This window comes from Dichotomopilus funicola (assembly GCF_033296635.1).
Source record: "Dichotomopilus funicola strain CBS 141.50 unplaced genomic scaffold C8A04scaffold_43, whole genome shotgun sequence".
Classification (NCBI taxonomy): Eukaryota; Fungi; Ascomycota; class Sordariomycetes; order Sordariales; family Chaetomiaceae; genus Dichotomopilus; species Dichotomopilus funicola.
Genome location: NW_026944064.1, coordinates 170,537 through 189,848, shown reverse-complemented (window position 1 = coordinate 189,848; position 19,312 = coordinate 170,537). Strand labels below are relative to the sequence as shown.

General features: G+C 55.4%; 6 protein-coding genes across 6 annotated transcripts; all 6 read right to left on the bottom strand.

Moving 5' to 3' along the window:
* Positions 1-57: 57 nt before the first annotated feature.
* Positions 58-3,299, bottom strand: C8A04DRAFT_29848 (uncharacterized protein; the record flags this gene model as incomplete). The annotated part of the gene is made up of 3 exons (XM_062781152.1): positions 58-494; positions 606-2,739; positions 2,850-3,299. The coding sequence occupies 3 exons, from the start codon at positions 3,297-3,299 to the stop codon at positions 58-60; spliced, it is 3,021 nt and encodes a 1,006-aa protein (XP_062635942.1).
* Positions 3,300-4,170: 871 nt separating this feature from the next.
* C8A04DRAFT_38217 (uncharacterized protein) lies at positions 4,171-5,237 on the bottom strand (the record flags this gene model as incomplete). The annotated part of the gene is made up of 2 exons (XM_062784161.1): positions 4,171-4,552; positions 4,609-5,237. The coding sequence occupies 2 exons, from the start codon at positions 5,235-5,237 to the stop codon at positions 4,171-4,173; spliced, it is 1,011 nt and encodes a 336-aa protein (XP_062635941.1).
* Positions 5,238-7,457: 2,220 nt separating this feature from the next.
* C8A04DRAFT_38216 (alternative oxidase-domain-containing protein) lies at positions 7,458-8,839 on the bottom strand (the record flags this gene model as incomplete). Its single annotated transcript, XM_062784160.1, has 4 exons — positions 7,458-7,649; positions 7,728-8,183; positions 8,262-8,338; positions 8,791-8,839. The coding sequence occupies 4 exons, from the start codon at positions 8,837-8,839 to the stop codon at positions 7,458-7,460; spliced, it is 774 nt and encodes a 257-aa protein (XP_062635940.1).
* Positions 8,840-10,471: 1,632 nt separating this feature from the next.
* On the bottom strand, positions 10,472-12,768 carry C8A04DRAFT_38215 (uncharacterized protein; the record flags this gene model as incomplete). Its single annotated transcript, XM_062784159.1, has 2 exons — positions 10,472-11,576; positions 11,633-12,768. 2 exons carry the CDS (start codon positions 12,766-12,768, stop codon positions 10,472-10,474), a joined length of 2,241 nt encoding a protein of 746 aa, XP_062635939.1.
* A 2,709-nt stretch (positions 12,769-15,477) lies between these two features.
* On the bottom strand, positions 15,478-16,731 carry C8A04DRAFT_38214 (Alpha/Beta hydrolase protein; the record flags this gene model as incomplete). Its single annotated transcript, XM_062784158.1, has 2 exons — positions 15,478-16,459; positions 16,556-16,731. 2 exons carry the CDS (start codon positions 16,729-16,731, stop codon positions 15,478-15,480), a joined length of 1,158 nt encoding a protein of 385 aa, XP_062635938.1.
* A 1,614-nt stretch (positions 16,732-18,345) lies between these two features.
* On the bottom strand, positions 18,346-18,729 carry C8A04DRAFT_29843 (uncharacterized protein; the record flags this gene model as incomplete). The annotated part of the gene is made up of 1 exon (XM_062781151.1): positions 18,346-18,729. The coding sequence occupies one exon, from the start codon at positions 18,727-18,729 to the stop codon at positions 18,346-18,348; it is 384 nt and encodes a 127-aa protein (XP_062635937.1).
* Positions 18,730-19,312: the final 583 nt, after the last annotated feature.

Here is a 19,312-nt window from a genome sequence, read left to right as displayed (position 1 = left end):
AACATCACCACTCCTGCTACTTTGAGTCCCGACAACTCCCACCGGTTGATCCAACAATCACTCCCAACGCGCCTTTTCTACCACATCACCGCCCTGTCGTAGCCGTGCCCGCCAGCCTTCGACCCAGCGCCATGCTAGTCTTGCCTCGCCAACTGCTTCGGTGTATGCCGGTTTGGATTTGGACTTTGGATGGAGTGTGAGGGTGGTTCTGCGGAGGGTATGCTGAGGGATGTTGGAGTGGGTGGGTACGGCTGATTCTTGTTGTGGGTGAGTCTCGCTAGGGAGGTCATTGGCAACATCATTGAATACCCCTTCGCTGTCATCGCCGTCACTATTCTCCTCATCATAATCATCCACCGAAACCTCCGTCCGAATAGACAGCACCCGCAGCCGATCAAAGTTTTCCCTTAACACTACCGGCACGTCAACCTTGACTTCCCCCTCCTCTTCAGCATCATCCCGAACCACCCTTCCCGAATGCCGCGATGATGCCGCTACCGACGACGACAACAACTCCGGCCCTTCCCCCTTCCCCCGGCCACGACTAACCCCCCTCGCCTGCGGGCCCGGGCCCGGAACCAGTCAATTCCCAGGCATTGTACTACCATCCGCGGCCGCAGAAAACCGTCGATGTCGATACCGCGGTGGTTCCCATTCCGGACCTGTCTCATCGTTGCCATCGTAGAAATGACTCGGCGTTCCGCGGGTGGTAGAGCCTGTGTAGCCGGATGTGTCTAGGGCGCCGGGGTAGGAGACGCGGTCACGGCTGCTGCTGCTGGGTTTGGGTCCTACTGGTTCGGGGTCGGAAGGGTCTTGGTGTTGATGGTGGGAGTGTGGCTCGAAGATGTTGCGCATGCGGCGGAAGAGGCTGCCTGTGTTGCTGGGGTGGCTGCTGTCACCGGTATCCTCGTGGCTAGATTGGGTGTCTTTGGTGCTGTCTTCGTGGGAGACGGGGTGTTGGTCGAGAGTGAGATCGGGGGAGGCCCGTCCCTGCCAGGGGGCCATGAGCGTCAGGGGGGTTGTGGTACCTCCGCCGTCATCGACTATCTCCTCTTCTTCTTCTTCTTCCTCCTCCTCCTCCTCCTCCTCCTCCTCCTCCTCCTCCTCCTCGTGATCATCATCACCACTGAAACGAGGAGGATGAGAAGGAAGTGTCGGGCTATCCACATTCGGCTGATCAACCCGACGAGCCAACAAAGCCTCATTCTCCAACTTATGCCTGTTCACTTCCCTGCCAATGTCCATGCCCATGCTCATACCCGTCGATCGACCGCGCCACGGCGAAGACGGCAGGGAAGAGAACGTCGTAACCTGGGTATGATGTGACTGTGGCGTCCAATTGTCTGCTGCGGTCGTGGCTGACCAGATCGTGTCGGCTGTGTTACGTGATGATGCGGTGTCGGGCATGGGATAATCGGACGAGGTTGGGTCTTTGTGGTTTGGGGGTGTTTGTGGTCGTTCGGCGTGGTGGTTGCTGGATGGGAGGCCGGTGTTTCGGATGAGGGGGGTGGATTCGGGGGAGGGTTCGTGGGTATGGTCGTCTTCTGTGTGGGTAGTGGGGGCTTCCTCTGCTGGTTCGGGTCGTGATTCCCGAAGTTGAGTTCCAGGTCGAGACTCATACTCAGACTCTTGCTGAGACTCTGGTTCAGAGTCGTCATCTTCAAAGTAGCTGGTGGCTGCCCCTATTTCGCCTTCCTGGTCGATCTGGCCAGGCTGTTCTGGCCCTTCAGCTTCCTCCGGCAGGTCAGGGGTAGCCGGACCCTGAACGACAACCTGCGGAATAACCTGTTCCACGCCAGCACTGTTGACATGCACCTCGGCTTCCTCCCCTGGGACCGTCTGTTCTGTTTCTGTGTGTGCTATCGCCTGTTGTCTCACATCGCCGTGCTCGAGAACCTTCTCCAACTCGAGGGAATCCTCGCCGTGGTCGCTGTCGTCAAATAAATGGTCTTCGCCGTGGACTGTGGTGCTGTGCTGATGCTCGGACTCGTAGTCTTGGGCGCTTTCTTCATAGCTCGGTGGTTCTTGGCTCTCTGGAAGGACTTGCTCTGGGTTTCGTTCTGCTACCATCAGGTGCTCGGTTTCTTGGCTAGGAATCTTCCGGGGCTCGGTGGCATCCTGCAGAGGGAAGATTTCACCAGGATCCCGGGTCCTGTGGAGAGGCACTGGGGGAGGTGAGTCCAAGGTGCTTTCATCTTCATCCTGGATGGTCGCCGGAGCTGGGACCTCGCCAATTTCCTTTTCGTCGACCCCTGGAGTTATCAGGCCTCCGGCGCTGGTTGTTCTTTCAATATTACCAGGCCCTTGTGTTATGCCTCCTTTCCCTTTGACGTCTGCCCCATGGTTTATAGTCCCGGGAATTGTTTCCACTTCATGTTCTGGGTGGATGGTCTTGTCGTCTGAGACTTCCTGTGCTGGAAGGTCTTCCGCGTCTGGCTGGCCCGTATTCTCGGGAGCTTGGGTGGTCGAATCGTCGGAGATGGGGTTTTCCGATGACGGGTGTTGACTCTCGAAGAAGGCATCTTGGGCTGAATTTTGTGATAGGTCGTTGTTTGGTTCCTGCCCAAGCTCTGGCCCGGTCGTCGACTCCCAAGATCTTGAATGTTCCATCGGTTGCGTATCGGGTTGAGAGGCAGCCGATGCTTCGTTCTCCTGGCTAGACACCCTCCTCCTCCTCAGTGTAGTAGGCAGCTCAGGAAGCGCCGTATCCAGGTGTTCCTCAATCAACCGATTTAGTTCCTACTCCCAGTCAGCACGATCAAGCACCTCCCAGCATAGCATATCCAACAAGCACAGCGAGAAAGAAACAGAAACAACTAAGAGAGACAAAAGAAAAAAAAAAAACTCACCCTCCTCCTCCCCCTCAAAACCCCCAACCGTCTCCTCCCCTCCTCAAACTCCCTCCTAACCTCCTCCTCCACCCGCTCCATCTCCCGTTCCATCTCCCCCTCCACCTCCCTCCTCCTCTCCTCCAACCCCCCCGCACGCACCTCATCCTCTTCTCTCTCCTCCCCCGCCAACTTCTCATCCTCTTCCCTCCTTCTCCTCATTATTTCTTCATCTTCTTTCCTCCGCTGCTCCGCTACCTCCCGTCGGCGGGCTTCGCGCTGGGTGTGGAGGGTTTTGGATTCGGTGGAGAAGGTGGAGGTGAGAGTGGTGAGGGTGTTGGTGTGTTTTTGCTCGAGGGCGTTGAGTGCTGCGGTGGAGGCGGCGGGGTCGAGGGAGGAGAGGGTGCGGTGGATTTCGGTGAGGGTTTGATGCATTTCGGAGGTGAGGCGGGAGACGTCGTGGGGGGCCATTTTGTACTTTTGTAAGGGAAGAGGTTATTAGGTGGGAGGGTTGATTGGATTGGGAGAGGGTTTGGAGATATTAAGGGGGGTGAGGCATTAAGAGTGTGTTAGTTATGGTAATTCGAGAACTATACGCTGGATAGATAGAAGATTGGGATTGGGGGGGATTAGGTTGGCGGTTGGCGTGAAGCTATTCTACCACGTCGGCAGTTTCGTCAAGGACCGTTGACAACCAACTGACGTCGAGATTGCGCCCGTCGAGCAACCCGCACCTCCATACAGCTAGCCGATGGCGACCACCAACTCTGGGATATCCTAGCTCTCAAAGATACCTCGCGGAAGATTCCTGCGTGAAAAGGGACACCCATCCAGCCGGTGGCAAAGTACTGACTCTGACGACTGGGTTTCACGCCGGAGCAGCGGGCCGTGACTTCAGACGGACAAACCCCACTGGAGGATGCTTTGTGACTTGGAGCGTTTTGAAAAGAGAAAGTAAGAAAAACGAAGTGTTCTAGGCTTTACGGGATTAGCAGGTTATAGAGAGAGAGAGAGGGAAGAAGGGACAGTTTCTGGTAGTGTATGTAAATTAGCGACCGTGAACTGCCACGGCCACGTGTGAGGTCTGTATATACTGATGCTGGTTCTGGTGCTCGACCCGCCAGCATGTTGTCCATCGTGGTAAACGACGACAGCTGCGTCTTCCAAAACAAACGCTATTTATGTGACAAAAAAGAAAAGAAAGTGACACCTAAGCAACAACTGTGCTCCCTCGGGATCATCACCCCTGAGACGGCACCACCACGAGGCTCAGAACCTAAGCCCCCAAAACACAACAAAAACGCTCACGCTCCAACACCCCCCTCAAATCCGAGCCAACCCCTCAAATCCTAGCCATCCCCCCCTTCTGCACGGTCTTCACCCTCCTCCGATGCGCCTCCCTAAAATTATACCTCGCAAACGTGCCCATCCCATAAACAGCGACCCCCACCACCAACCACGTCCCCGTGACAATAAGCCCAATCGGGAAAATCATCAGCTGCACGCCAGGCAGCACAAAGGCTACGGTCCCGTTCAGCAGGGCGGCGACTTCGGCGTCGACGGCGAGTTGGGCGGCGCCAAAGGTGCTGGTGTCGACGTCGTTGGAGAACTCGCCGGTGACGAAGGAGGCTTCGTTGGAGGAGACGTTGGTGGTTACTTGTTGGCCGGCGTTGTTGGTTGCTTTGAGCGTCACGATGGGCATGACGAGGGCTTGGAGTTTGCCTCTGAAGTAACTATTAGCATCATCGCCGTGGCAAAAGTTGAGGTCGGGTTCACTTACTTGTCAGGCCCATTTGACATGCGGTCCTGATCGACCTGACCGACAAACAGGTAGGATTTGATGAGCGGCAGGTCTCCGCCGCCGGTATTGTTGGTGTTGGTCGTCGTGGTATCGGCGGCTTGCCTCAATTTTAGGCGGGTTGGAGGTACCGGCTGGCCGTTGACTTCGGAAACAGAAGCGCCGTTGTAGCTGAGCTCGACTTCGATCTTGTCCGGTGGTATCCCCTGGAACTCTCCTCTTGGGGAGCTGATCTGGAATAACCTCAGGTCGGCCTCGAACGTGCCCGTCTGGTTGTTGAGCAGCGGAAGGTTGTAGCAGACGCAGGTGCCGGATGGGTTGGTGGCCTCTTGGATGCCCTTCAAAGCGTCCCGGCAGGCCGAGTTCGCTGCTGTGTTCCAGGCCTCCATGTCTATACTCCCATCGGCGGTCAGTGGTGTGTTGGTGCCACCGGGTGTTTGCCTCGCTTCCACAAAGCCCCGGGCTCGAAGGTTCGCTTTGGCGATATCCTCTAACCTCCGTTCCATTCCCCGATTACTTCGCGACATGCCTTCGGCGATGAGGGCCCCAATACCACCGGCCTGTGCCCCAACCGCCATGAGTGAGGCAACGAGTGTCCGTTGCCACAACATCTTGGGCTTGTATGTGTGGTTGTGTTTGTGATAAAGGTCCCCCTCTTACTCCCTGATTACACGCACCGCCGCGATGTCCCGACGATGTCGATTCTCTCTCTTGAAACTCCGGTCGATATTGGAATCGAATCGGGACAAAAAGTGACACCGCTGCCTGGTCCCGCCCGGCAGGCGGTCGGTCCGTTCGAAAGAAGTTGCTGAAAATGAGCGTGGTGGAAGAAGAAAAGAAAATGGGACCCGCCCGATGAAGGGAAAGGTTTGTCGTGGTGTTGTGATCCCTCCCAGTCGACGATGAGGGGGTGCAAACGCCACTCGACGATGGTGTGGGCGAACAAAAGCGGAAAGCACGGGAAGGGAAAGAAGGGAACAGGACTCCAAAGAAGGCGGCCGAGGGGCGAAACCCAGCGATTAAACAGAGTGTACGTTGAAACAGCCCACCCACAAAATGGCTGAGAACAGTTGTTGAAGGAACAGAATCTGCAAGGGAGATCAGGCGGTCGGACCTTCACAGAATGGCCTGACTCGAGTAGGATGTGAGGACAGGGATAGGGATGGCGAAGAGGAAAAAAGAGAAAAAGAGCATGACGCGGGATCCTTGACATCAAGGTAGGAGGAGGATGTGGGAGTTCTTTTGGTGAAAGGGACTGCAAAAGCAAGACATGGCCAGACCTCCAAATGCCCCATGACATGTCTGGGCAGACACGAGGGGGTGGTTTTGGGATGTCTGCATCTTCAAAACTCGACCAATGGAAGAGGTCAAGAGGGCCAAGACTGGCCAAAAACAGCGGCCGTTCTCGAAAGTGGCCGGGGGGAAAGAAGCCGCAGAAGCCGCAGCGCGATGGGGTCGCGACACGAGAGGCGCCCAGGAGCGTTACGTCCTGTTTTGGATGGAGAAAGACAGCGCAAAGCGACTGAGCAAGTCGTACGATGTTGTCTTTGTTTCGCGCAGGCTTGGAGACTGCAGTGTCTGATCGCCTTTCAGATGCGCGAGCGGTGTCAGATCGACGCGATGGAACAGCCCGAGCAGCCCTGACCAGGGTCTGCGGCACAAGTGGCCCCGGCCTATCCCGGCGATTGGCTGGCGGCGGCCGGGGCAGGTCTGGGGTGGGCAAGCGAGAATGGCTTGAATGGCTGGAATGCGGGAGCATTGGACGACGAGGACTGATTCATCAGACGCCGAGAGGCGAATGGGGAGGAGAAAAGAGAACCACGAACAATCCGAAATCGCGTCAAGAATCCAAAACCCAGGATGGACATCGACGACAACGTCTGTAACCTAACATAAAGAGTCTCATGAAAAAAAAGAAGAGACATCGAGGGGTAGAATTTTCTGCCACAGAGTGAAACCCGCTGTCTCCTGTCTCCGCCAAGAGCAGCCCCACGCCAAGCAACCGCCCTTAAAGTTGGGCGCTTCATGCCATCTGGCAGCCGAGACACCTGCCAGTCGCCCGATGATGATTTCCTCTTTCCCACCACAAGCGGAACAATAATTTGGTAAAAATAAAAATAACACAGGCGCCAAAAACCCTCCCACGACCCAATCGATCAACGTTGCCCACCTCTCCCATGCTCATGATCGGCTCCGTTGGGATCTTTCCCGTCGGGAGCCGCCGCTAACAGTGTTGGCGGCGCTTAACGCCGTGACACCAGACCCACTGCCGAAGCTCCAACCACTCACATCGCAGAAGAGCCACCTCACAGCATGCAGGTCCACGCATCCGAAGATCGTTCCATGCGCTTTCCCACCTTGCCTTTTGCGCGGGTGGTCGTTCGTCATCAGATGCGACGATGCACTTCCGCGCGTTCCATCAATAGTGTAATCAAAACCTTGGCATCTTGATTTCACACCTTAGGCGGCCAGCAGCCAGGCCCAGGCCCACTTCATGATTGTCTGCGGCACAGTCTCATCGGGCGGCTGCGGGCACGGCGGCCTGGGAGAGAGGCCACATCCCCAGATCGCGCTGCCATGCGGGTTGTGGATTTCGAGAAGGGATCACGCATGTTGGGTCGTTTTGCCGGGCTGGCTGATGGGTAACGAGTTTTTTCGGCTTGTTTTGCAGATATGAGACGTGAGTTGAACTATATAGGTTCGTTTGGTATCTTCCGTGTTGAATAAAGTCAAGGAAATATGTCAAGCGATGGCTGACTCTGGGTTTGGCGCACCAGATATGTAATCACAACAAATACGAAATCGCAATAAGACGCATGGAAAAAGTCGGATCACAGCGATCCTCCCCCTTTCAATGCACCAGCCTTCTCTAGCGCTTCCATCCTCTCCAACCCTGCCGGTTTTCCCGCGGCAAAATGCATGTGGCTAACGTTGGAGTGCTCGTCGATGAACGGGTTCGGATCATCAACCTGGTCAAGGTTCCCCAGCGTGTGGTTCACGCCTCGGTGGGATGCTTCATCGGCCTGGGTATCTCTGCATTAGCAAACAGTCCCTCGAAAGTCGGCACGGTACGTTAGCCAGATGGGAAGGTGACAGCTTACCCGAATATACAGAATCAAATCCCGCATCGTCCTCCTCCCCTCCGGCATCTTCCAATACTTCACCGCAATCTCCGGAATCCGAAACCCCCCATCCGTCCACTGCGGCAACCGCCCCCTATCCATCTGCTCCAAACACTTAGTATACGTCGACACCGCCTCATCCTCCAAATACCCAACCATCCGATGACAAAAGCTCGGCGAGATCAGGTACCCGACAAACATGGCGTTGTAAAAGATGCCCTGCGTCGCGAACACCAGGAACCGCATCAATCTGCCGGGACGGTATAATTCGGTGAAGGTGATGAGGTGCATCCGTTCGTTGTAGGACTCTTCGAGGAGCGTTTTGATCCAGCCTTGGTCGAGCTTGAAGCGGCGGATGGAGTGGAGATGGCGGAGACCGCCGGCCACTGCGCCGGGGACGCCGGCGACGGTTTCGAGGAAGACGAAGCGGACCAGCTGAGGGGAGTTAATAGTCAGTAACAGGTAAAGTCAAGCTGGGTGGTTGAGACGCTGGTATTGCTGGGAGTTACTCACCCACTGTGACTCGGTCATGGCGCGGTAGTCACTTGTCTCGCTGCTTTTGGTACCTGGGGCAGGCTCGGGTGGCATGCCTGTGACAAAGTCCATCCCCCATCTGTTACCCGTTTAATAATTAGAGACCCTCCTCAAGATGACAAGCTACAGGCGTCAAGCTAAAGGAGCCAGGACAGCGAAAAGAACCAAACATACCGACAAAACTTAACCACCCCCAACGCCAACTGGTCACTCCACGTCCTCGGCTCGCGATGACTCGGCACCACCTCCAACACCACCTTATCATCCCATCCCTTGTGTGGCCAAGTCAGCGGGAGCGAACGAGCCGGTTCTTGCTGGGGACCATCACCGATGAGAGGGACGGCCGACGCGGCCTCTTGCGTGGGTGGGATGGGCACGGCGGATGTGGAAGAGAGGCGGATTTGATGATGGTGAGTCGTCCTGGATCGTGGTTTAACAACAGCGGTGAATCTTATTAGGGCAGCGGCGGGGTGTGATGATGGTGGGTTACGAGATCCGGGAGAGGGACGGTGTTGGAGCGTGGAGAGCTTGGGGAGGGCTCGGAGTCGGTTGGCCATTGTGTTTGTCTGTGGTCTCAACGGTTTCAAGGTTTGGTTGATTATTGTCTAGGGAACGGAGTTGAGGTGTCTTGACGAGACGGGACAACCGCCCCAGTGGTATGTACCTAGCTACTTGATATATCCCCTCCTGACCGGAACAGCCAAGCAAGTACCCATCATGTTGCTGGTTGCGTCACCGGCTAACATGGCACAAACACAACTCAACCGGCTGGGCCCCTGGACCGAAAGCAATACCCCCTCAAGAGGTCAGTCATGCCTGACGGCCGATGTTGACTTACACATGAATTTTGAAAGATGAGAGGGGGAAGGCACGAAAATGATTCGGGATGGGAGCCATGGCTTGGAGCACGGCCGGTGTCGCTCGTTTATTGAATAACACGTGGGAATTGAACCAATACTCGGCCAGCGATTGCGGACGGGTCTCTTGAGGGGCATTCTACACAAAGCAGGGAGAATAGCGCTAGAGTCACTCGTTCTCAATGCCGTCATCGAGGTAACCTCCTTGGTTGTTGGTGGGGGTGGGGGTGGATAATATGGGTGTTAGTCGGACCATCAATGATGAGTCTAGGGAAGGTTAGTGCACAGCCGCCACGACCGAGGGGTTGAATCACCAACGTGGCATTGTGCCTGAAAATCTGCTGTGAGATCTCGTTGGAGATCTTAGTGTAGAATAGAGACGGATAGTGGGGTAGGGTTCACGGGCTGAGATGACGACTTGGCATGTTGTTGTGTTTTGGCATGTGAAGCTTCCGAATTCGGCTGTCATTCGGGTCATCGGGAATCACCCAGGTTAACAATGGTTCGGAAGGGCCCGGGTGCGCATCCATGTGATTGGGAACATGCGAGAATAGGAGAAAGATTAAAACAGAGTCGAAACTGACATCGGATTGAGGGAGTCCTGCGGGGAGGCCATCTTTTCATCACGAAGGGGGCTGCTGTTGTCGAGTTTCAAGAGCGCAGAGGAATTCAAATGGAGAATATGGTGGCGAATTAAGTGGGGGAATCAGATGGAGAACTCCCCTTAATTATGTCACGCCTTTTCAACAGCCCAAGTAATACCAATGCCAATATTAAAACCAAGTAACTCCCCATTTCTGGCCTACTCGTCGATCATGAAGCATTCCACACCCCGACATCATCACTGGGAGCCTAAACGAACTGCACAACCCTCAGTTGATGGCATTGATCAAATTCCATTCATTATCATCGAAATCATTCTGTATATCCTGTTCATTTCCCAACCGTTTACCCAAAAATCAACCCAAGGTACACACAAAAAAGGCACTGGCAATCATCATTCATATCCCGTGCTCGCTTCCGACGCAATGCATAGCCCGCCGCTCCCAACCCATACCGGAAATGCGTATTATGACAGAAATAGGAAACATTGAACCCCAAACAAAGTATGTCGAATGAAAAAGAGAATCTGTACAGTTAAACCGAAAGAAAGCATATTTTTGGGGCACACCACGAAACCATCTGGATTGCGGCGTCCGGGAGAAGAAAAGGAAATAGGCGAGGGGATACCACACCAAGAAGGGAAAAAGTCGGACGCTGAGGACTGGGACTGTAAGAGAACACGCGCTATGGTTTCATCTCCGAGAATCACTATATCGGAAAGAATCGCGCTTATTCTTCATTCCCGTCCAAATCCGCCGGCACATGGCTTTGAGCAAGGAAATGCCTGCCCAGCCGCGACGGGCTGCTCCCCCGACTCTGTCCATGCATGCTCATGGTCCTCGCACGGCGCGAGCCAGGGCGCGGTGGGATCCGCGACCGGGCGCGCTGTTCGTCTAGTGCAGGGCGCGCCTGCTCCTTGGAGATGACCAGCCCTTGGGTAATGGACATGAGCTCGCCGGCCTCGACGGCACACATGCTGGGCCAGACAACAAGGAGGATTTCATCGGGATCAACCTCGTCGTCCCTGATGTCGTCATCGGGAAGCCCGGCGTGGTAGGAGGAAGAGGAGGCGGCGTCGTGGGGCGTATGACTGCTGCTGGCGGCATCAGGGGCGCTGGTCCCTTCGGTGGATGAGTTGCTGGCTTCGATGGTCTCGAGACGGTCTTCGGTGAGCGCAGTCTCGGGGCGGATGTTGTGGAGCCCGGCTTCGTGCTCGGCGGCTTCAGCGAATTCGGGAAGCTCGAGGACCTGCCAGTCGAAATCGTCGTAGGGCGGGCCGAAGTAGGGCTCGATCTTCATATGGGCGAGTTGGATGCGCATCCACTGGTCGCAAGCAAGCTTGCAGGCGGCCTCAAGCCCGGTGCAAAACGCCTCGAATTGCAAAGCTGTCAGGAGATGCTGCACTAGCCACGAGATCTCGCGCACAACCATCTTCACCCGGCGCGCGCCCGACTCGACCTGGCGTTCTGGCATCATCGACAGAAGTGTAGCGCGCATGTGTGCCTCGCGTGTTGGGTCCTCATCTTCCAGTGCCCGGAGGAATTTGACTAGGTTTTCGTCGTCGTCGTCGAGGAGGTACACCGGACGGAAGAGATGCTTGTGCATGGCGCGAGAGAGCACAGCCAGCACGGCACTGATCCGCATGCCCTTGGCAGCTGGCGTGTTGGACTGCGGGAGTGGGATCTGGAGCTGTGTGGCGTGCTTGAGGTAGGGCGAGTTGCGAAGGTTGGACCAGCATGATGGGTCAGCCAGGGTCTGTTCGTCGATATCGGGCCGGAATGTGCCTTCAACAAGAGTCACGATGGTGGTCCAGATTTTGTCAAGAACAGTGACGCTGGTAACGGTGAGTTAGTATCCGTGAAACAAAACTGGGAAAATGGAAAGACCTACTAAGTGTCGTCGTTGTCAGTGTTCATGACGATGCGGTATTGCTCGAGGTCAGCGAGCTTCCCGGCTGTGAGCTGCAGGTTGTTCGTTGTGTTCTCGAGTTGAGCCTGGAGGTCACGGCCGTGTAACTCTGCCTGTTCCGCACGCTCACCCTCGGCCGTAAGCTTGCCATGGAGATCCTCGATTTCGGCGTTCTTGTCCTCGATTGTCTGTTGCAGCGAGGCGATTTGCTCCTCTGCTGCCCGCAGCGACTCCCGCAGGCTCTCGATCTCGGCGTCTCTTTGAGCGACAGTTTCCTTGAGCGAGGAGATTTCTTGCCGCGCCGCCTCGAGCTCCTCCTCAAGGCTCTTCTTCTCGCCCTCTAGAGTGGCGACTTTCTCCTTGAGGGACGTAATTTCCGCCTCGTTGTCGGCCTTCACCTGTTCGAGATCCGCCTTGGCCTTCTCAAGATCGGTCACATTCCCTTTGAGACTCTCGATTTCGGTCTCGTTGTTGGCTTTGATCTCCTCCAGGCCTGTCTTGGCTGTGGTGAGAGTTGCGATCTCCGCAGCGGCAGCCTCTTCGCCCAGGCGTTTCGCCTCCTCCACGGCCGCTTTGATAGCCTCAAGCTCACCATATTCCCTTGCTTTCTTCTCCTCGAGGTCCAAGAACGTTTTTGCCGTCTTCTCTTCGAAATCGGCGAATTCCCTTGCCTTCTTCTTTTCGAATTCCGCATACGCCTGGGCCGTGGCGTCCTGGAGGTCAGAGTACCGTTGGGCAGCCACCGCAGCCGCCTCTGCTGCCTCCTTAATCCGGGCCTCAGTCGCTTTGTGGGCATCCAGGAGATCGCCCTCTAACCTTGCCCGGGTGGCACTGAGCTGCAAGTTCTCCTGCAACTTTTCCTGCAACACGGCCTCGAGGCCCTTCTTCTCGGTCTCCAGCTCGGTTCTCTGGTCCTCGAGCTCATTCCGGAACTTGCGGTACTCCTCTAGTACGACCTGGTGCGAGCTGGAGAGCTTGTTATTTTGCTCCTTGACATAGAGGAACTCGCTGAAGACGTCGGCAACCAGCTTGTAGTTGGGGTCGGAGGTCAGATCCCGGATGGCGCGGACGAGCCCGTCCACCGCTTGGGTGGGGTCAGCGTCGATGTGGGAGTTCATCTTCGGTTTTGGGCGGCAACCAGGGTTGAGAACGGTGTGTGTTGGGGTAGAGGGTTCAAGAATCCGTGAGTTCTCACGGTATTCGGGTTGGTTGTGTTCTTCGCGGGAGCTTGGAGATGATGATGCGACGGAGGGGGAAAAAGAGAAGGAAATAATTCGAGTTGAGTGTGTGAGAGGAGGGGCCAATAGTATGCCTTTATTCACCGCGGTGAGCAATGGTTCGGCAGCGGCGTCGGCGCGAGCTCTGGGGAAAAGAGAAGTCTGGTTGGAGGGAATGAAGACAATCGAATCGGACGAGAGGTCGACTATATTATACCACCGAGGAGACGAATGACCGAGACCCAACGACGACGGCTTGGTCCGCTTCACCCCTGCTCACTGCGTGGTCTGCATGTCGGTCTGTCGGGTCTCTCCAGATCCATGCCCATTTGTGACTTCATCTCGCTCGAGGCGGGCGCTCATGCAGGCAAAGGGGGTGACGATGGGGAGGCTGAAGCAAATTGGAGGGATTGGGGACCGCCTGGGACGTTTGGGTGGCTGGCATTGAGTCACCACGCGAGCAATCGCCAAACTACGGATCGCCGGACTGTCCGCCCAGCCAGCCAGCAACGCCCACCGCCCTCAAAAATTTTGTCAAATTGTGCGTGTCAATCGGGCTCGGAGGGGCTGCTGAGGGACAAGAGAAAGAGGAAAGGAGCGCAGACGGGAGCCTGCAGGATGGATGGTGCGGCCATGCGGCCGTGGGCTGTCGGTTCCACTTTCCCGTCGTGCTGGCTGGCCCATCACAGCATGCCAGATGTGGCAGCAGCGACGGAGCCCAACCGCCAACCACACTGGTGTTGAACGGGAAACCGTCACCCAGCCGCGCGTGAACGCTCCTTCCGGCGTCCAATTGTTCGCCTTGTCGTTCTTGCCGTTCATGTTTACACGGTTTGACAGGTTTATTTCTTGCTCGTCTCGTCTCATGCGAGCGCACATTCAGGAAAGCCGCTTTGCCAGTCCATCGCAGTTTGCCTCGAAAAAGGCCCAGGATACTTGGTCGTTGTTGATGGGGCTCCATCGAGGCTTTTGACGTGGCAGCATCAGCGACCAGCGCTGGGCTCCAGGGGGTGACTTGGCGGTGATTGGCCCTGCCCCGCATCTTCCGACCCCACTGAACCCCCAGGATCTCGCTGCGGCAGGTGTTCATGGTTTCGGGTGGTTGTCTTCCAGCTTTCCTCACGGTTGTCATCACACAGCAGGGCGTCGCTGGCGATGATTAGGTTGGGAAAACTGAACACCACATGGCAAGGGAGGAATGAAGTGTCTCCCAATCACTTTTCCAGCAAGTTTTCCAACCCTTTCGATCTGCATTGAGGGTTTGCGGGACCCTCCATTCCGACCGCTGCAATGGATCCCGGAACTCACCCTCGTCCCGGCGCCGGTGAACCGGATCTGTCCGGCCCCGGGAATCGGCACCGCCCAACCGTGTGACGGCCCGGGTAAGTATTGCCAAGAGTTGGGCTCGGCCCCAACGCCCAAAAGACAGGCCACCAAGACAGTGGAAGACGTAAATGCAAATCTGTGGCAGCTGGTCGTCTTGCTAATTGATGCGGTGTCTTGGTGCGAGAAACGATGGCTGGGACGAGTCGTTGCTGAGATGCCGCAGCCGAGTCGACCTGAGAGCTGAACCCGGTTGAGCGGATCCGAACCGGGACGGGGCCCGTTCCCGAAACTGGTGGTTCGGTATCGCCTCGGCGCCACGTCGGCATCGGAGGTTGACAGCCTTCCAGACAGCCCATGCTTGGCTGACTTTTGGATCTGTTTCGGAATGCCGACCTCCCTTGACGGGGCTGAAGCTGTTCGGGCCTTGCCCCATACCCACACCGCTTCGGCGTGAGCCGAGTCGCTTCCGTACGCTCTCCATTTCAAGTATAACTAGGGGGCCGTTTCTGATTCCCGGCCTTTCACCGACTGACAAGAACAGGCGGTGTCTTATCGCGCCGACCGCGTTCTGGAGTGTCCGGGCCGTATTTCTTTCTTATTATAACACTCCGGACTTTCCCCACCGCTTTTCGCATCACCGGAAGCCAGTTCCATGTCTTGGCATCGTGACGTAGATCCAGCCGGTAGTTAGTTATGGCGGTTCGCCCTAGCAACGTATCCCAAATTTAGGAGGTGATATTGTTGATTTGTACCATTCTAACAACCCTGCCTTTCTCGTTTGACATTGCATCCGAGGATGGATTGGACAACGGGAGCAATGCCCAGTCTTCTTAACGATACGTAAAACCAAACCATCTTTAGTTCGATGCCTTGGTCGTTGTGAATACTAACTAGGTAATCTAACTATGTATCTGCAAATAACCCCACAGGAGCAGGACTGCGGAATCACGCAATGCCTCTTCTTGACAGGCGAGCCATCATGCCGGGTTAGCGAGGTATGTGGGGGGCCTACGTCTTGCCAATGTACCGGACAGTGTCATAGTCATACCATTTTGTAGGCCTGTCTTTCAGAAGGCTCTTACTCTGCACTACTTCCGGTGGACCTGGGTCCGAGTGTAGGTAGTTAAAACTCGAGATCTGTCGCAATGCGGGAAGTATGTAATTACGGGAACTAATCGCTACGTTAGGCTCATAACTGTCGCAAAAGACAAAGGTCTCTTTATAGAATGATAAGCCATGATTATTACCGAAATATTTCCCCCTTTACTTTATTCCCTATTACGATCACTCCTCCACCCTCGCAAAACTCTCCTTCAGCCATTCCGCCATAATCCCCATAACCTTCCCCCTCTTCACCCTCGCATCCGCCGCAAACTCCTCATCACCCGTCACCACCTGCTCAATCTCCTCCTGATCAAACCCATGAACCGTATCCGGCACCAGCAACCACCTTACTCTCGACCCATCCTCCTCCTTTACCTCCTCCCACGCATACTTCTCATCCTCTTCACCCACCAACACCCCTTCCCCTTTCTTCCCGGGCCCGCCCACCACCTCCATCCTTCCAACCTTCTCCTCCCTTCCCGGCACCCTCCTCCCCGCCCACCGACACGCCATCCGCCACGCCTCAGCCGCCAGCATATCCAATTCACACGCCACCAGAAAAACATCTTTCGGCAGCATCTCCCGATCGGCATAATACGGACTCAACAGCGGGTCATCACACCTTTGCCCCGGCGTCACATACGCCCAATCAAACAGCGGCATCAGCGACGTGAGCATATCCCCTCCCAGCGGTCGACTCCGATAGTGCCCCGGTAGCGAAGGTTTATACTGCCTCCCGAGCGCCTTAACAGTGTTAGGAACGGTATAATCCACCACAGGATAACACGGCACCACAGCGCGTATGCGCCCCTGCATAGCCGGCAATTGCGCCACGGAAAGCGCCAAGTTAGCACCCGCCGACCAGCCGACGAGGGCGACGCGGGCGGGGTCGATGGGGAGGGATGCGTCGGAGAGGAGGGCGTGGATGAGGAAGGCGAGGTCGTGGGTTGCGGTGGGGAAGGGGTGAAGGGGCGCTTTGCGGTAGTCGAGGGCTATGGTGAGGAGGGAGTGGGTGGTGGAGAGGGTGCGGTTGTAGGTTTCGTTGGTGGTGGAGGTGCCGAGGATGAAACCGCCGCCGTGGATTGTGAGGATGGTGGGGAGGCGGGTGGTTGTTGAATGAGAGGCGTGAGGCGGAGGCGTGTACGAGGGGGGGTAGAAGATGCTGGGTGGTTATGGGTTAATTAGTACAGTAATTATGTTGGGAAGGATGGAGGAATTGAGAGGGGGATTATAGAGAGAGATAGAGGGAGAGACTCACCGAACGGAGAGTGACGGGCGCGCAGGATACCGCTTGACCAGGTCGGCGGGCTTGATGGCCGGCGGAACAAATAGGGCCTTGAGGTTGTTGTAGTACTGTGAGAGGTTCAGGAGCCGGGTCCAGAGGAACCACAAGACGGCATATTGTATGCGTTTGGACAGCGGCAGGAGCGGCATCTCTTCCCGGACTGCGTCGTTGGGGTCGAGCTCGCCGGGCGGCGCGGCAGCGGCCACGGCGTCGAGGGAGAGCATGTTGATGGCTGGTGCTGGTTGGAGGCGAGGTTGTCGTTGAGAACTGGAGTCTTCTGAAGATTGGGACGTCGTCTAAGGTGTCCCATACTTAAATATTGCCTGTCTGGCATTTCTAGTTGTCTGCCAATTTCCTAATCAAGGCAATACTCGACATGGAGGTCTTTGAACACTGCTACATGATGGGACATGATTCAGAGTGGGCAGTGACCCTGCAGCGTGGTGGGGGTATCGCAGGTCGGGGACGCCGTCCCAGGGGCATCGCTGGGATTTTAGAGTGTTGAATTGTTGGAGTTAAAATTGTACCCCAGGGGCTTGAGTTTATGGGATGGTCGAAAGCAGATCCTGGCATCTTGCAGTGGAATTGCGGCGATAGTTTCCAAGACTTTAGTTCAGGTTCAGTGTATTTGGGCAGACCTTACTGATGATCATCATGGATTAGAAAAAAATCATCATGGATTAGAAAAAAAGAGTTGAAAAAAGAACTTCAAAAACACAAGGAAATAACCTCAACGCGATGAAACCCAAATTGGTTTAATGCGGCGGGCTCTTCTACATGGTGTTGGGGCTATGTTGACAGGGAGCTGTGTTAGGTGAGATGAATCATAATGAGTGAGCAGAATGCAGGACCGAAAAGCTTCTCATTCTTACTGCCCGCTTCGGGTGCAACTGGGCGACCCCCCCTCCTCCAATCCTTCCGGAGGAGCTTTGATATCGGGCGGGTAATAAACTCCCTTTGCCTATGCGGCATCTGTAACCTTGTGAACATGTCAAATGCCAGCTACAACTTACACGAAGACGGGCTGTTGGTGTGACTTCAAGGACTAATTAAAGTATTCCCATGATCAGTCGCGAAGAGGGGACACTTAGATTAGAGGAATGAACTTTATTTATTTTGGGCATGGCACCCCACACAAGTCTTGAGACCTAGCCGTGGACAATCTGTGTGCGGGGGGTTTCTCTGTCTTGACCGGGAGCTCCGTCGACCATCCGTCGCCAGTAACTGTGGGCCGGTACCTCGCGGAACGGGGTCAATATTACCGAGCTACACCGGAAGTTATAATCATGTCTTCCAGCCCAGAACTCCCAAGTTCCCTTGTTGATTCTAATCACCAGTTGTCGGTTCTCCCGCCCAGAATCCAGGTCGCCAGCCCGGGCTGAATCAACCCTGTTTCCTCAAACCGTGTTATGCCTCAAACTGCGTTCGTTCTGGCGTGTATTAAAGGCGCCGCGACGTGGTCAGTGTCGGATGCACGTCTTTCCGCTTGAGGTAATTAGCGGTAAACTGCGTCATGCAACTCTCTTTTCGCTGAGGGCGAAACGGCATGGCATGGGTGTTGGTTCTGCCTATCCCTTGATTCGTGAAAGAAGGGAGGATCGATGTGGTCGGCCCTCTGGATGGCGTCCAAAGAGGTCTTCGGCAACGGCTTGGCGGCGTTGGCTCGGCCAATGCTTCTCCACCGACCACAGTTCAACATCGCCGGAGCCTCAAAGGCGTTCAAATATTAATCGTTTTCTCATCGTTCTCCAGGGACAGGCAGATCACATCATCTGAAAAAAATCCAACCTCTCCTGCTCTTCCAACTCCGCCTTCTTTCTCCGCGCCGCCTCCTCCGCTTTTAGATCACCCTCCTCCACTGCCTTGGCGATCTCTTCGTCAGGAAGTGGTCTTTGCGTGCTAGGGAACTCGGCCCATTTTGTGTCGACGGGTGTGGAGTAGGCTGAGTAGGCTGGGTTGACGGTTGGGCGTACTGGGACGCCGCGTTGTGTTGGGTCGAGAGGGGTGGTTTGGACTTTGATGGGTGGTTTGGTGATGTCTTTTGATGATGTTGTTGGTGTGCGGGATGGCTTTTCTATTGTGATGGGGGCGGAAGCAGGTTTGGATTTGCTCTTCCAGAATTTGAGAGATTTTAGGTGGCCTGGCATCTTGATTGAGGTGGATGGTGTGTTTGTGAGTTGATGGAGGTAGTGAGATCAGAGGTGTGGATGTTGTGGTTTGATGATGTACTATCGTGGGTTGATGTGGTTGTGAACAACAGACACCGTTGACAGTTGGGCGATGCAGGTGCAGGGCCAACGCCTTTTATTATCCGTACATCGTCGGGCTTCCAAAAAACGGGGCGCAGTCTTTTGATTTGTTTGTTTCTTGATCTTTTACATTATTGCCTAGAGGCTTGAGCCCAGACAGCGCCATCGTGGAATCCTTCGTCAGCTCAGCCGCTTCTGGTGAGAATCGTCCAAATATGGTCACATGCTGGGGGGGCTTGAGACGTTTGGCGAACATTGGGAGATTTTGATGGGACTCCGAGTTCGTCAAAGGCGGTTAGCGTCCCCCGAGAGCAGGCAGTGGCAGGGCTAAAATGCGGGGAGAATGCCTCGCTTGGCGGCACTGGCCCCACTGGGGTCCATTAATTCCGAAATTATTTCCTTCAAACGCTCGGACTTCGAAACCACAAAAGTTTTGTGGAAACAGCGGCTGTTGTTTCTTCTTCTGATTAACGTTATGATA